Source organism: Rhineura floridana, chromosome 15 (genome assembly GCF_030035675.1).
Source record: "Rhineura floridana isolate rRhiFlo1 chromosome 15, rRhiFlo1.hap2, whole genome shotgun sequence".
Taxonomy (NCBI): domain Eukaryota; kingdom Metazoa; phylum Chordata; class Lepidosauria; order Squamata; family Rhineuridae; genus Rhineura; species Rhineura floridana.
Window position 1 is genome coordinate 8491071 of NC_084494.1, and position 17694 is coordinate 8508764.

General features: G+C 47.4%; 1 protein-coding gene across 7 annotated transcripts in view; it reads right to left on the reverse strand.

The window, feature by feature from the left end:
• CSMD2 (CUB and Sushi multiple domains 2) overlaps window positions 1–17694 on the reverse strand; it is a 769620-nt gene that overhangs the window by 19606 nt on the left and 732320 nt on the right. For all 7 annotated transcript variants that reach the window (XM_061596306.1, XM_061596301.1, XM_061596302.1 and 4 more), the window contains 5 exons: window positions 16585–16758; window positions 11966–12151; window positions 3863–4039; window positions 2227–2406; window positions 503–676 (listed from right to left, as the gene is read on the reverse strand). In XM_061596306.1, coding sequence (XP_061452290.1) covers window positions 503–676; window positions 2227–2406; window positions 3863–4039; window positions 11966–12151; window positions 16585–16758 — 891 coding nt within the window. The remainder of the gene's footprint in view (window positions 1–502; window positions 677–2226; window positions 2407–3862; window positions 4040–11965; window positions 12152–16584; window positions 16759–17694) is intronic.

Sequence of the window (17694 nt, forward strand, 5' to 3'; positions counted from 1 at the left end):
TGTGACATTATTCCACCCCCTTCGTTTCAACACAAAGCAAACAGCATGCAAATGGAAGGGGGAGACGTAATTAGTTGTATCATTTGCAGTCTGAAAGCAACGACAGCAGTGAGCACCGTTCGTTATTTACTGGACTGATTTCTGTTCTGCAGGCGGGATGAATACGGGAACATGAACCATTTCCACTGGAGTTTCTCACAGATCCCTACTCTCAGGTGTCCTGTGCAGTGGCCTCCACCCGGTCTTTTCTCTGCTGCCTTTGTCCCCATTTTGCACAGTGAGCGATCTCATCCCTTTGCTTGTAATAAACACTCAGGAAGGAGAAGGATGTCTCATTTTGCAGTGGGCCCAAGTCAGCTCAGTGGGCCCTTCCCCCCGCCCCTGTGTCCCTGGCATTTGCCCCAAAGCAGGTAAGATCTGGCCCCAACAAGGGGAACGAAAATGTGCTCCACCCGCTCCACCTCCAGCTTTGTCCACAGCGCAGTTGGGGCTGCCTGCTTACGGAAACACTGTGGCAGCTCTCCACTCCACGAACCGTTCCCTTCGCAAGTCAGGACTGCAGGCAGGGACAGCTGATATCCTTCCAGGCAGCTGTAGCTGACACTTGATCCCCAGCTGAAATCTGAACCCACGACTTTTCCATTGGGAACAGCTTGGGGAGGTTTGCAGATGATAGCTAGGCAGAGAGGGAGATGGAGAGAGAAAAGAACAGTCAGTCACAATTAGGGGCGAGCAGAGGTTCATCTCCCAGACATTTTGGCAGACAACGGAATGGACCCAGAGTAGCTCTGAGCATCCAGAATGAATTATGCCAGGGGTGGGAAACTGCAGGCCTGAGGGCTATATCCAGGCTTCTGTCAGGACCTTGGGACTCTCTCCCTGGACCATGTCTTCCCCCAGGCCACACCCCTTACCATGCCCTCCCCAAGTTCTTTTGCATGGCTGGAATGTTTCCTTGAGCTGTGGCAATGCCTCTTGCTTGCCTAGACAGAGGATGGAAAGGGGCATGCGTGCACAGAAACCTCTGAGCCATGCACAGCTGGAATGCAGCCTATTGTACAAAGGTTACAGTCACACCCACTGTTCCATCTGCTTTTGCCTCTGGCCTTGGCCACCACTGGAATGTGACCCCCAGAAGGTTGCCTATGAAGGAACCACAGCCCTCAGGCCGAAAAAGCGGGGCATGCAAGCAGGGCCTCTGAAGCTGATCTTAGTGTCCGGGCAAGTTCTTATGGATGTAGCTATAACATGGTCAGTGGTGGCTGGCACTCACTGGGATTAGCAGGGCGGAAGGCAGGGAGGCCAACAGTAGGGGGAGCCAGAGCCGATAACAGGCACAGACAGAGCCAGTGGTGGCTCCTTGTCAATGGGGCAGTGGAATCCACTTTTGGTTTTAGTCCGGGCTTTCAAGGAGCTCTTTGAAACTTTGGACTAAAACCCAGAGCGGATTCCACTGCGCCACTGACATGGAGTCACCAGCTGCCGCTGGCCAGAGCCAATGACAGGTATAGTCAACTCATTCTAGTTTTGTCCCCGTTCTCCTCCCTGCTGAATCCTACAAGTGCAACACTGAGACTAAGGAGGAAGAAGCTGGAAGCCAGGGCCACCCCTGTGGGTGATGTAAGTAGGAAAGCAGGCAGATGGGAGCTGGCTAAGGGCAGACTGAAGTTGGTGGGCCAGTGCCCCTTTGCCCCAATGCAGCAGCCTCTACTGAACATGGTCCCAAGCCACTTGGAACTTTCAGATCCAAAACCAGCACTGAACCATCACCACCCTCCCTGTCAGTAACTGGTTTATAACAACACCTCCAGGTCTCTCTCTGACTTCAGAAATGCCACCCTGCTATTTAGACTTGGGACAGGCGATAGCCAAATTCTGCATGAATACAGAAGACCTTTTAATAAGGGGCTGGTGGACCACAGCATACATGCAACAAGCCATACAGCAAATTGGCCATCTGTAATGTCCTGCTGTATGGTGAGAGGGACTTCAGCACACATCCAACCCAGTCAGAAACCTGCGGAAGGAAGGGAATAGTCAACATGCTCCTTGTTTGCATTTACCCCGTGGTTACATGCACAACAGTGATGGCTACACCCTTGGTAAATGGTTGTCTGTATCAAGCGCCGCGATCCAAATTTCCTCACCAAGTCTCAGATTATACCCATGGGCACACAATGCTTCTTCAAAAGCAAATGGTGAAGACACTGACCAAACAGGTCTCACCTTTGCAGATGGGCTTTGTTCCGTTCCATGTCCGGTCCTTCGTGCAGGTCAGAGCAGAGGCTCTGTCTGAGTCCATCGTGTAGCCGGGCATGCAGTGAAACACAGCAGTCTTATTGTAGGTGAAGTCGTTGCCCAGCCGAATGCCGTTGGCTGGCACTCCGGGATCCCCACAGTTGATCACTGAGCAGGGGAAGGGGGAAGGGAAAAAGGAAAGAAGCAGTTACGTTTCCAGAACTGCTCAAAAGCAAAGCTGCAATGCTGGCCTCTGAACAGTAAGAGAGAACAAGCAAGCAAATCTTCACTGAAATTCTAAATGTAAACCAGTATGATCTCCATATTGCAGACTGTGGGTGGGTGAAATCAGAGAAGAGTCGTTCACCTGATTCCTAAATGGTGTGTTGGATAAAGCTGGGCCAAAATTCACCCCCCCCCAATAATTTGTGGCCCTATTCACAGGTTGCAAGGATGGAGGGGTATTTTATTGATTTTGGGATGTATGTGTGAAACTCACTGAAGCTCCCTTACAGTTCTCCCCAAAAAACAATGCATTCTGGGTGGGGGAAGGGGGATGATGGTTGCCCCTAAAAAGTGAGAGGTGCCATTTTGTTGTGGCAGCTTCCCTAAAAGTCCTTTAGAATGGGGTATATGGGGTGGTATTCAGCACTATTTTTACTCACAGTAGACCCATTGAAGTTAATGAGACAATTAACAGTTTCATTAATTTCAACAGGTCTACTCTGAGTGGGATTTAGTTGAATACAGCCCATACTGTGTGTATGTAGACAGCAGTCGCCAGTCAACTGGAACGTCAAAGGGTCTGCAGTAAGCTCCCCTCACCCCCTGCCAAAAAAGGGCAGGAAAAAAAGGCGGTGGAAAGGGAGAAGCGGTTTTACCTCTCTTTTCCTTCAACAATTTCCCCCAGTGGGAACTGGTGGCGCCATGACAGTAGGGCAGTGGAATCCACTCTGCCCAACGGACATGGATCCTCCAGCAGCCACCGTTTCCCTTCAGTCTGGGGCTGTGCTAGCTGGGGCTAATATTAGTCCACAGCATCTGGAGGGCACCAGGTGTGAAAAGGTTGATGGTGAAGGAGGAAAAAAGTAATACACACACACACACACACACACATATATATACACACAAATATCTATATCTATCTATCTATATCTATATCTATATATGTATGGTATGCTGGTATAGCATAGTGGGGAGCAGAGCCTGGCTGAGAGTCCAGAGTCTGTGAGTTCAAATCCCCGATTGTGTCTCCTGGGTGTCAAGGGCCAGCTAAAGATCACCCCACAGTGAGTGGCTCAGGGGTTACGTGCCCTGCCACCTGTGCAGCCATGGGCAAGCTGCAGAGTCCCAAGGAGCCCAGTTGCCCCCCAGCTGGCAGTTGCGGACAAGGAAGGGGCTGGCTTGTGCAGCTGTGGCAAGCTGAGCAGGCCCTAGCCAGCTGGGGAGGACTAGCCAGAGGGAGGCAATGGGAAACCCCCTCTGAATACCGCTTACCATGGAAACCCTATTCATAGGGTCGCCATAAGTTGGGATCGACTTGAAGGCAGACCATTTCCATTTCATATATGTATGTATACACACACACACACACACACACACATATATATATTGAGCTACTCACCAGTACACTCCGGGGTGCTCCCTGTCCAGGTTCCATTGACAGTACAATGCCTGCTGAGCACGCCTGTGGAGTAATAGCCATCCCGACACTTGTAAATGATGGAGCTTGAGAACACCAGCCCATCATTAAACACCACTCTGGCATTGCTGGGGGTCCCGGGGTTTCCGCAAGATAGAACTGTAATGAATAAAGGCCAGGCAAGAAGTGCCAGAAGTTACTCACAAAAGCTACCTTGCAGAAACATTTGGATTAACACATGAAGCTGCTCATACCGGGTAAGGACATTAGTCTGTCTAGTGCAGCGATGTTTACTCTGATTTAGGAACATAGGAAGCTGCCTTTTGCTGAATCAGACCATTGGTCCATCTAGCTCAGTATTGTCTACACTGACAGGCAGCAGCTCTCCAGGATTTCAGGCAGGGTTCTCTCCCAGCCTTACCTGGGGATGCCATTGGGGATTGAACCTGGAACCTTCTAAATGCAAGGCAGATGCTCTACTACTGAGCCACAGCCCTTCCCCTAAAAGACATGGGATCCTTCAGCTGACCCATATTAGGAACCTAGGAGGGTGCCTAATGCTGAATCAGACCATTGGTCCACGTAGCTCAGTACTGTCTACACCAGGCTTTCCCAACTAGTGGGCCACCAGGTGTTGCTGGACCACAACTCCCATCAGCCTCAGCCAGCATTGCCAATGGTCAGGAAATATGGGAATTGTGGTCCAACAACATCTGGTGGCCCACTAGTTGGGAAAGGCTGGTCTACACTGACTGGCAGCTGTTCTTCAGGGTTTCAGAGAGGGGATCTCTCCCAGCCCTACCTGAAGATGCCATTGGAGATTGAACCTGGGACCTTCTGCATGCAAGGCTGATCCAGGGTCTCAGGCAGAGAAAGGTCTTTCTTGGCATGCTTTAAAATGGGCCTGAGAACTTCTGCATACAAAGGATGTGCCCTACCACTGAGATACAGCATCTCCCCATTTACTGCTGGTCTAGCTGGGCCAAAACCAGGGATAGGAAGAAATTAAATTCAGGTCACATTTTAAAGTGAACATACCTAATTAACAATTCCCAAGCCAATATGCAAACTGAAACACAGCTATCCTTTGAAAACGTCTCTGAAGTTTGTGATGCAACTCTCCAACAAACAAAAAAGTGTACCGAAATGTATATATGGTGAGAAAGTGCATCCAAAAACACATATGTTCATGAAAATCATGTACAAATGCTTTATATTAGGGAAACTTTCTTGCAAAATGTGCATATTAGGCAAAACTGGGTACATAATGTGTATATTGGGAGAAGTGCATAGAAAAATGTCTTTTTTTTAAAAAAAAGTGCAAACTGGTGCAGAAACGGAGAGAGACCCAAATCAACAGATCTGCCTATCCTTAGCCAGTGCTGTATGCGCCAAATGGAAGCAGCTGAGGGCGTTTCCAAACTGAGCAAAAAGGAAGTAAGTCCCAACCCAAGAAAGAAGATGACTGTAAACAATTTAGGATCTGGATATCCAAATGGACACAACATTAAATAATCTAAACAGATATTGTAAAACTACTTTATGTCACGGATGCAAACAAAAATAACATGCTCAACTCAATAAAACTACTCAAATTTGTTGTATGTATTGGGTTGTATTCAACTAAGTCCTACTTATTGTAGACCCATTGAAATGAATGAAACTAAGTTAGTGATGCCTATTAACTTCTTGGCGTCTACTCTGAGCAGGACTTGCATTGGCTAATGCTCATTATTCCATTTTGTGCCAAACTGTTGGCCATGGAGGTCTTTGGCAGTGCTGCTGCTTGAGATCCCTTTCTGAACTGAAGACGCTCGGGACTGAACCAGACTGAATCTGCATGCAAGGTGCATGGGAGACATCAAACAGCTGTAAAAATGTCATGGAAAAATACAAGCAAACAATGGGGTAGAAAAAGAAAGTATTTCCAGAAGAGCCTGTTTTCCTCCCTCCCCTTCCCAGGGAACTATTTCCAGGATGTCAACATCCTTTCCAACACAGCAAGAAGGTGTCACAGCCACTCCCAGCAGCCGTTTTGATGACAAGAAGTGTGAATTTAAGCCCCTCCTATATCCCTCTGTGGAAGGATCCAAACACTGCCTCCTCCAGAACAGGTGGCTTTTAAAGACCCCTGGATCATCATTGTCTAAGAATATGAGCATCCACACAGGAGTTGTGGAGGATCTGCCTTTATCTCTTCAATTAAGCATATTTATTAAAACGACTGCCAGACTAAGTGTCTCATAAATGCAAGAACTGACCCACCAGCTCATCTTTATTCTGGATTTGTGACCCCCCCTCTCCCCTTGATGTTTCTCTTGCTGCTGAATCAAAGGCCTGCAATCACTCCCTAACAAGACACGACAACATATCTGCTGAAATTCCGCTTTGGAACAAGATGCGGTTGAAAGCCTCCAGCGTCCTCTAAAGTCTTTGCTTCTGAGCTGGCAATTTCATATACTTTTTAAAATTAAACAGTAACTCATATTTTGCTTGAAATGCAAAGTGGGGTGGGGGTGGGGGAAGAGGCTGGTGACAACAACAGCAACATACCCAAACCGTGCAAATGTCTCTGTGTCTGTCATATTAGAATATGGGGCAGAACATTTGCCAATTGAAAGAGGACACAGCAGCATTAATTTCAAAATGAGGAGAAACAACCGTCTGTGTTCAGCCTTTAGTTGCATTCAAAGGACTCAATTTTGAATAAAAGACTCCTCTGGAAATACAGTCAGGGGTACAAATGTGCAAATCAACAATGAAACAGCAGCAGCATTGAAAAAACACTTTTGTCAAATCCTGTGATGTCAGTTTGTTCCCACACTGTTGGCCCATTCAGTTTCATGCTTGGATGAAAGGGTCTGGGTAAGGGATGGGAAAAGCTTTTGCTTTTTTTTTTTAATGCCTATTTCCATCTTTAAAAATCACTGGAAATTAAAGCTAAATGAAGCCTGACACTTGTGTGCAGAAAGTGGTTCTTGGATACGAGGCAGCCTTTGTCATATAAAGCGGAGGAGCCAACACAGCAGACTTCTAACGCACAGCGATTAATTAACTTGCTTCATTTCAAACCATTTGTGGCCTTTGAAATATTGATTGGGATTTTTTTTAAAAAAAGGAAATCATTTTTTCCCTGTGAATTTTTGTGATTACAGGGGGGGAAAAGACTTTTCAAATTAATAATCCCACAAGAGAGTTAAGCGCTGTTCCTTTCATTGCAAATGAACTACACCAGAGGGAAGCATATTCCTGTTGTGGCCCAGTCACTGATGGTGACTTGAGGAAAAGGATGTCTATTCAGATGTGGGGCAGCAGCGAAAGTTGCTCTTGGGGAAACGGCAGACCCCCCAGTTGTGGCTGGTTGCTCCATGTCAGTGGGGCAGTGGAATCTGCTCTGGGTTTTGGTTTGAACTTTAAAGGAGCTGTCCAAGGTGATGAAAGCTCCTTGAGAGTTCAGGCCAAAACCCAGAGCAGATTCCACTGCCCCACTGACATGCAGCCACCAGCTGCCACTGCCCCCCCACCTGCCTAAAGCCTGGTGCTAAGAGAGCAATCCACGTATCACCCTGAAGAAGAGGAGTTGATGCCTGACTATGCAGTGAGGCTGGGTGTTAACAGCACAATCCAAGCACAGTCTACCCAGAGGCAGGGATAGAGGAGAAATTCAATTCAGTTCTCCTTGAAAGGCAAACCTACTTAATTTGCATGTTGTGAACCAAAACACAGCCACTCTTCAAAATGTGCACTTCTCTGAAGTTTGCAGTGCTGTTCTCCAGTCAAGTATGTATAAAAATGCATACCCTGAGGTAGAGTATGCACACCTGTGGCAGAGCTTGGAAAAGTTACTTTTTTGAACTACAACTCCCATCAGCCCAATCCAGTGGGCATGCTGGCTGGGGCTGATGGGAGTTGTAGTTCACAAAAGTAACTTTTCCAAGCTCTGCCTGTGTGCACAATAGCTGAGATGTACATATCAACAAATGCACACACACAAACACTTGTACATATGTAGACACAGATTGTATCTGTGTTCAGGGTAACCTTTGAGCAAGCCTTTGGTCAAAAAGGAATTGTGTGATTATCATGTTTGGGATTCCCCCCCCACTGTGATTTTATGCATGCAGAATGGTGAAAAAAGTGTCTTTTTTGTACCTTTTGGGTAGTTTCTAGTTTTCCAGCACTTCATGAATTACATTCATTACCATACTTTTTACTGCGGAGCTTAGTAGGCAGGGTAGAGAGGATGCCTTTTGCATATTCGACTGCACTGCCTCAAAGTATTTTACATTAGCCCCTTGGCTTTGACTCAGCCGCCCCTTCTCTCCAAGAAGCAATGCCAATCCTGACACAGAGCCACACAAGGCTGCCCCAAAACATTCTGCTGCCTGAGCTGAATGGATGGATCCCCTCTCCCAATTGCATATCCCAGCGGTTCTCAAACTTTTTCCCCCCACGGACCGCCTGAAAGTTGTGGAGGGACTTGGCAGACCACTTAATGATTTCTCTGCCTGTTGTAGTATTTGTAATGCTCTGTGCTGGATCCTGGATGAAAATACGATATAAGAAATGAAAGAAGCAATGAAAATGAAATTAAAATCGATGTAAATATTTAATGTGAACGTGCCGTGGACTATTTGCATGAAGCTCGTGGACCACTGATGGTCCACGCACCACACTTTGGAAACCCCTGACAAATACTAAATGTGACTGTACTAGCACTTGAACCTTACTTCAGTACTGGGGATGGGGCAGTGTTCTTCACTGCAGGTGAAGACAGGAGGTAATTTAAGCAGATGTGGCTCCCCAGGTGGGGCAGAGCCAGGGGTGGCTGGTGGCTCCCTGTGAGTGGGGCAGTGGAATCCACCCTGGGTTTTAGTCTAGCACCTTGGACAGCTCTTTGAAAGTTTGGACTAACATTCAGAGCTGATTCCACTGCCCCACTCACAGGGAGCCACCAGTTGCCATTGGGCAGAGCTGTCATGGTAGCTTCCCAGTAGGGAAGTTGCTGTTGCTCACCAGGAGAAAGAGGGGGAAGTAGAAGCAATGGCTAGATTGTCATGATGAAAAGCCACTGGTGGAGTCAACAATAACAAAACATGATGGGAAGCTGGTGTAGCAGCTCCACCCCATCCAGTGAGCCGCTTCTGAGTTAAAGTGAGTGCAGAGCAGGAAGGGATGCCAGAGAATTCAGTCAAAAATGGAAACGGGAGTGGAAATTGCCAGTCTTCCCTTATTTGTCTAGCAAATGCAATTGGTAGTCACTGTTGTTGTTGCTTTCAGTCTGCAAATGATAAGTAATTGATTAGCCCCCCCGACACCTTTCCTTTGCACTGAAATGAATGGGGTGGAATAATGTAATGATAATGTAATTTACTTAATTTATGTAATTAATCACATCTGTGTTACTGATTGGTATGTGCAAGGACAGCTAGGCTAAGCCAGCCTCACATACGTTACATTTTGCCACAGCAGTGAGATGAATAACGTAATTTTTGGCAAAAGATGAACTGCAGCAGAATGGAAACAGTGCTGCTTGTTACAAATACAAGTTGGAACAGAAAACAATGCCTTGTTACAGCGCCAAGGGCAGGGCATGCGGCACACACAGCTCTGACGTCTGACACCTAGCACTGCCGCCTCTCAGCAGCTGCTGCCTGATGCAGCCACCTCACTCTGCCTAATGATAGGGTTGGCCCTGGAGCTAAGGGCAACATCCCTTGCAACATTCTCTAGCTATGAAAAGACATTGAAAGGAGGGATGGGACATGATCAGCCACCACTGCGGTGCCAAATGCCACCAGGTCAGGCCCTGGCCAAGGGTCCTGCGGTCCACAGGACCCCCTGAAGGGCCCTTAGTTATGGGTGGGGGAGTAGCACTCCCCTTCCGCGATCTGAGGATCACAGGGAGGGAGTTTCCAGGCTGACTGCCCGTTTGCTCACTCCACCTACCTCTCTCTCCTGTCTTTTGTCGCTGCGCACGCTGTGTGTACAGGGTTGCCGTCAGCAAAGATGGTGGGGGAGGCTTCTTTAAGGGGCTGATGCCCCTACGGCCATCTTGGTTGATGGCAGGCATGTGTCCACGCGTGAGCATAGCATACCGTGCATGTGTGCCATCAACTAAGATGGCAGCAGGGACATCAGCCCCTTAAAGAAGGCTCCACCACCATCTTAGTTGATGGCAACCCTGCACGCACAACATGTGCAGCGACAAGAGACAGGAGAGAGGTGGAGCGAGCGAATGGGTGGGCAGCTTACAGTAGCCTCTGCTGCCACCTTGGTTGATGGTAGCCCTGTGCATGCAGCGCAAGCAGGAACAGGAGACAAAAGAGAGGTAGGTGGAACAGGCAGGAGCTGCATGCCCGTAGCAGGCTGTTACCCAAGGGCCCAGTCATGACTGGCGCCGGCCCTGTCAGCCGCCACGGAGCTCTGAATTGCTTAAAGCAGGTCAGGCCCAGGAGACCAAAGGCAGAGAGCTGGACTTGATGATTTGTTGGGTTCCCGGCTAACAGCATCATCCTGTGATTCAGACTTAATGTTTGAATGTCAATCCTTCGAATACCTTTTCCTTTGCCTTTCCTTTCCCTGAATACAAATCAAAAAGCGCCCATGAACTATACATCACTATGAATCACTTTCTGTCCCCTGATCGGTGAGTGCAGAACATTAAAGGATCCATATTAGAGGCATAATATTCCTATTATTCATAAAGCTGTGATTAAAAAGTCTTGCCTGGGATCTGCATCCCTGACTGCTTTTGAACTTGACAAGTTATTTATCCTGGGATTAATATACATAACCCCTCCTCAGCTCCAGCAATTTTTTAAAAAAAAAAATGAAGATTTTTGACGGAAGGGGAAATAAAATCCTTCAGACCTCAGTATATTAATAAATGGGACACGACGTCTTTTCAATCATTGGCGGCATCAATTCAGAATAAATTTCCAACTCATTTGCAAAGCACTCGGCTTTCTGATCAGTCAGAGAGACATCAGCGGGCTCGCCTGGGTCTCTTTGCACGCCATTTCCATGCCTTTCTTTGGCTTTTGTGGCTTCTGCCGATTGATTTTTAAGTACTTCGGTAACATCATCTGTCTGAAAAAGGTTGCCTGAGGTTTATCACACTGGATTACCTGTTTCATTTCTTCCTTTCCTCATGTAACAGTCAATCCGAAATGATTTTTTTAAAGAATATAAATCTATATATGAATGTGTATGAAGCTTCAAATAGGACATTTAATGTAAGACTGGGGTGAGATGTCAGTGGGAAAACGCAAAGGCTTTTTTTGGCTGAATTTCCTCCTGCTGGCCTGAACCAATTGTAGGATTCACAGATTTCAAGGGTGAGAGGGTTGACTCATTTCTTCTGGTGATAAATCAATCAATGCAGCATTTTAAAAACAACAGCAGCAACATCCTGGCAGCCTCCATCCACAGGCTCATCATCCTCACAACTCAGTACAATGAGGCTCTTAATGCCTAACCCAGCCTAACCTGACCGGGTGCCCTCCAGGTGTTTGGGGTTTCAACCCCCATCACCCCCAGCCAGCGGGGGAGGGATGGGAGTTGCAGCCCAAAACATCTGGAGGTCACCATGTTTGGGAAGACGGATGAAGCTTGACTACTGATGTTATTTGTAATTTAGTTTAATTTTTGTAAATTGTATTGCTTTCATTGATGTATTTTATACTTGTGTTTATTTTTCTTTGTAAGCCGCCTTGAGGGCCTTTGGCCGAAAGGCGGGGTATAAATAAATTTAATAATAATGCATAAAATAATAATACTGATTGTGGGCAATGGACTGCTGAAAGCACCTTGGACAGCTCCATGAAAGTTCAGACTAAAATCTGGAGTGGATTCACTGCCACTGACATCGGGTCCACCAGTCTCCACTGAACCCAGCACCTCCAAGGAGGTTGTGTTGAAAGTGGCAGAGCTGGCAACAGATGCTAGCAGTGGTGGTGGGAGCCTGTGAGTCAATGAGTTTGTGGGAAAACTGAGTCTGCCCAAGTAATTCTCCTCACCCACAACCTGCCCCAAACTGCTGCTTGCACGTAGTGTTCATGGTGATCTGTCTGCTGCACCCACCTTCGCATTCTGGCTGAGTGCCACTCCAAGTGCCGTTGGCTTGGCATATTCTTTGCAGCGAGCCCCGGAGAGTGTAGCCAGGCTCGCAACTAAACCAGACGGTACTCTCCATGCTTAACATGTTGCCACCATGCCGGATGCCATGAGAAGGTATTCCTGGGTCGCCACACAGTCCTTGGATACTTCCTGGAAAAAGGAAAGAAGGAAAGAAGTACTGACATTCATGGTCCCAGGCTGTGGTCTGAAGGCACCTAAGGCCAGCACCCTGCTGAAGCTAAGTAGGGTCAGGTCTGGTCAGTGCCTCGATGGGAGACCGCCTGGGAACCAGATGTAAGCTGCCTTGGGTTTCTATCATGAAAAGAAAGGCGGAATATAAATGTAATAAATAATAAATAAATAAAATGTAGCTCCCATCCTCACATCTCTTCCCAAACCTTGACTGCAGCTGATAGTTAGCTGCAGCTGATGATGGTAAGCGGAAAGCCCTAGCAGAGATATAGAGAACCTTTGGCCCTCCAAATGCTGCAGAACTACAACTCCCATCATTCCTGGCCATTGTTTAGCAACATCTGGAGGGCCAAAGTTCCCTGCACCTGTCCTAGCAGAACACTAGTGAAGCTTTCCTTTAAGGGCATAAGAAGAGCTTGCCTGCTGGACCCGGTCAAAGGCCTATCCAGTCCAGCACCCTAGTCTCACAATGACCAACCAGATGCCTGAACAGAAAAGATGTGGGGGCAGAATTCAAGTTGTTTAAGATACAAAGAATTCTCACACATTTAGGTTACACCTCTCGTTTGTTGGTTAAGACATATAACAGCCCCCGAGTTGTAAGGCAAAATATACTTCTGGGCTGGAGTTAAGAAAAGTGCCCTTAGTGGGCTGCTTTCCCAACAGGAGGGTGCCTCCACCACAGGGTTACCAGGTGGTGGGCAGCAGAGGTTGATCCAGCAATGGCAGGCATTGCTGACTGGAAAGCCTGCTCTGTGTGGCTCCCAGCCACCATTTTGGCTTACCAAAAATGCAGTGCCACTCTGGGAATCTGGAGAAATCAAGATGGCTCTGGGATGTCTCCAGCCATATGAGCTTGGTGCTTCTGTCAGCATCAGTCAAATAACAAGGAGGGGTCCCAAAGGAGGCCCAGACAACTTCCCGGGCCCCAGCATTTGCCTAAGCATCCATGTGCTGGGTCTGTTCTGGACCCAGATCTCTGCCTGGAAGAGAACAGAGTGACCTCTGGGAATATGGAAGTTAGAAACAATGTTGGAATGTAGGTAGCTGTCTTATACGAAGTCAGACCACTAGCCCATCTAGCTCAGTGTTGTCCGCACTGACCAGCAGTTCTCCAGGGTTTCATGGAAGGGATGTCCCCAGTCTTACCCGGAGAAGCTGCAGATTGAAACTGCGACCTTTCATGTGCAGCGCAGATGCCCTACCACTGAGCTTTTCCCATCTTTGGACCAGAAGGAGTCACAGAACAATTCTGTGGCTTTCAAGATATCATAGGACTGCAACTGGCCAGTGGTACAGGATAAGGGTTTTTTTAATCCAGCAATTGCAGGAGGGCCATCCTGGATCCCCACCCTATGCCTAGTAATCTTAGGCTGCATCCAGACAGCAGTTTATTCAGTTTTCCTGGCATGCCGTTCTTTCCTGCCATTTTCATGGGGGAATCATGGGGGAACAGAAGTGTGCATGTGCAAAAGGGATGGGGCAGTAGTGACATGTCCAATGATGTTCACTGTTGTGTCCCACCACACCCACAGGCATGAATAAAATTTGCGCAACATGGCGGTATATCAGTCAAAGAGCTGCAGTTTCATAAGGCAACAGTCACTGCAGTGTGAAAGGAATGTTAGAAATTGGGACAGAAGCTCTACCATTATAATCAGTAAAACTAACACAATAAAGCCCATGACTAAATGCAGCCTTAACTTCAGTGTATGTCTGGATAGTAATTCTTCTGATCTGTGAACCCTATACTGAAATCCTACATGCTAGCTGTGGTTTGTCAATGGAAAAGGAACAGCAGTCACCGCTCTCACTTCAGCAGGCACTGCCCATAAACTTTCAAGCCTACTTTTTGCGACTCTAAGGGCTAGAAACCTATATTAAAAAAAAAAGTGGGAGCTGACATTCGGGGGCAGCAGAATTCTGTGCCCGCTACTGCATTCTGCAAACTTGCCTTCCCATTCCTGCAGAGTGCACACAAGTATAAAAATGACATGCCAATGGCTGGAGCATCAAGGGTAAGAACACCCTTGGGTAGCTCTGAGTACAATCCTCAGCAGATGTACAACTTCACAGCAACAGCTGTCGCTATTTGGGTATTTTTTTTAAAAAAAAAATGGTTTGCCAGCTCCAGTCTCCTTCAAACCTAGAATTACAAGATGCTTCAAAGCCACCTGTTGTCCTCACAGACTCGGAGCTGCTGGCTTTGTTGGGAATCCAGTGGAGGCTCCACTGAGCCAGTGAGTTATTTGCTCTCAGAGTAAAAAGGAATGTGACGCCGCCAAAGAAGCCACCTTGAAGGGATGCTTTGACAGCTGGAACGGTGCTACCTCCTCCTTTCCTCGCATGGTGACCATCTGTTCTTGGCTCTTTCCACCAGGCAGCTTTGCAGACACAGAAAGTCACCAAACCAGGAACAGCGGGCTGCTCGTGTGAAAGCCACCATGCCTTCTTCATCCCCATCTCTTTTAACAGGACACGCAGGGAACTGGGGATCTTCTGCACGTCAAGCTCTGCTCCGGGGCCCTTCTTGTCAGCTTTGCACAGAGAACTTTTTTTAAAAAATCTTTTGTGAAAAGACTTGTTTGCAAACAAGGAATAAAGCATCCTCTAGTGTAGGAGTTCACAGAGTCAGAAAGTGATCTGAAGGCTTCCAACTTCCAAAGGATTATGGGCTTCCCACAGGCTCCTGGTTGGCCACTATGAGAATAGGATGCTAGACTAGATGGGCCACTGGTCTGATCCAGCAGGCTCTTCTTATGTCCTTAAAGGCCTGCTGTGAGGCTGAGTCATCGACTCACCATTGACAGAATCCAGATCATAGTTAATCACAAGCAGGACGATTTTTCTCCTTTTTACACAGGCAGTCTCTAAACTAGGATTGGCCAACCTGTGGCCTCCCAGAAGTTGCTGGACTACAACTCCCATCAACCTTGACTATTGGCCATGTTGGCTGGGGCTGATGTGAGTCAGAGTCCAACAACACTTGGAGGGTTACAGGTTCCCCACCTATGATCCAAGGAAGTTCCTCCTCAAAATTCACCTTTTCTGGGAAGCATTTGAATCATTCCCCTTAGACTCTGTTGTAAGTAACTAACCAAAATGTATGTGTAATTGAAGTAATCACATATTCTTCTCCATGATTCCAGTCCCCCTATTTTCTGTTTCTCTGTGCAGGCTGGGGCTAATGGAAGTTGCTGTTTAAAACATCTGGAGGACACCAGGTGGGGGAAGGCTGTATTGCAGGGACATTTCACCTTCAGTCACAACTAGGGTTGCCAGGTTCAGTCCCTGAGACTGATCCTGTATCTTTAGGAGAAGAGAAAGTCAGGCAAGTGCAGGTGTTCTTGCAACTCTGTAATGGGTAAAACCACAAGGTGGAATTCTTCCTTCCCCTTGCACACCTTTTAAAGATACAGAAGACCTCTTGGTTGCCAGGCCCGGCCTCCAAGAGGTCTTCTGTATCTTTCAAAGCTGTGCAGGGGGAAGGGAGAATTCCACCTTGTGGTTTTTCCCATTACAGTGCTGCAAGAACACCTGCACTTGGCTGACTCTCTCTTTTCCTAAAGATACAGGATCAGCCTCAGGCCCTGAGCCTGGCAACCCTAGTCACAACATGTTTACCAGATGCTGGGGACAAACTATGGAACTATTATCATGTCCTTGGTCCACTGCTTATGAGCTTTCCAGAGGCACTGGAAACCTAGTCCTAGAAGGTCAGTCTGAACAGATGGCACCCTTCCATGTCCAGATGCAATGTACTTCTGAGTACCAGTGGCAAGGGGTAGCCAACCTTACTTCCATGCATTTCTTTTGAAACATGTGGCAGACCATGATTAGAAACAGAATTCAGGGCTAGGTGAACCGTTGGTCTGATCCAGGGAGAGATTTTTCTGCTCTCACATTTGGCGAATGACTCAGCCCTTCCTTCCAAAGGCCTCCTGCTCCCTGAAATGACCCTGCCCATTTCTCCTTGGTGACCCTTATGCCTCCCAGGATAACTCCATGCAACCATCTCCTTTACTTCAGGCAGCTGATGGGATGGTGGAATTCTTCCTCTGCCAATGTCCATTCCAAAGTCATCCAGTAGTCTACCTACAACCTTCCCAATTGTTTTTTTAAGGCATGTTTGGATAAAAAGGCAGGATGAAAATAAACGGTGACCTTGTGACTCTAATTAAGGACACAGCAATAAATAAATGAATACAATATTTCTTAGCGCACACTGGCGGCTGGCGGCTCTATGTTAGTGGGGCAGTGGAATTTGCTCTGGGTTTTGGTCTGAACTTTCAAGGAGCTGTCCAGGAGAGTGGATTCCACTGCCCCACTGACATGTAGCCACCAGCCAACATTGTTAGCACCCACGCTGCCATGCTGCCAAGTCTTCCCACCTGAGCAGTGCGGGAGAGAGCCACTCCAACGCCCATCTAGCTGACACATTCGGGTGGAATTGCCAATCAAGTTCCTCCCTTCCAGGCAGCTGTAGCGCACGACAGAGCCAACCGTGTAGACATCACCCAAGATCTGGGCATAGGGTGGGGATCCAGGATGGCCACAGGAGACCACTGAAACAAGGGGGACAAGAAGGTTTAGAGTAGATACAGTGTTAGCCATCCAGCACAAACATCCAAAGGAAGAATAGGAAAACTGCCACTAATAGCCTTGGTGGTTTTGGTCCTGACCCATTGATAGTTTGGGGATCAAGCTGCCCTTTTTAATGGATTTTGGTTTGTGTTTGAATGGTGAATCTGGCTTATTAACACCTCTGGAAAAGTTTTCCCAAAATGGATTGAAATCAGGGGCAGTGGATAAATGTTGGGCTACTCAGAAGACCACTTGGGTCACTCAGAAGACCATTTAAACACATAGACATCCAGCGTATATGTTACTTGAAGCTGGTTTCAGTGGAGGGGGGAGAGCAATATTCAACTAAAGTGTTCCATCAGCACAAGGATTTCCACTTACACAACAGGACTTTTCTCTCCTTCCGGGCTCAATTCAAGGTGTTGGTATTAACCTATAAATCCCTGTACGGTTTCGGCCCAGTATACCTGACGGAGCGCCTCCAACGTCATAAATTGTGCCGCCCTACAAGATCTGCCACTCAGGGCCTCCTCTCAGTCCCGTCAACTAAAGTGATTGGGTTGGTGAGGACTCGGGAGAGGGCCTTCTCTGTGGCGGCCCCCACGATTTGGAACTCCCTCCCAATAGATCTTCGACATGCCCCTTCCTTATATATATTTCGCCGAGGCCTGAAGACTTGGCTTTTCCATCAGGCCTTTATGAACTTGAGACTTCTAAGGTGAACTAGCTTCAGAATTGTATTACTGACAACTTTACTAAATATTGTAATTTTGCATTGTGCTGTATTGGTTATATTTTTATTGTATCATATTTTACCATGTATTTTATCGTGCTTTATTGTACGCCGCCTAGAGTGGCCATTGGCCAGATAGGCGGCCTATAAATTAAAGTTTATTATTATTATTGTTCCTCCTTTG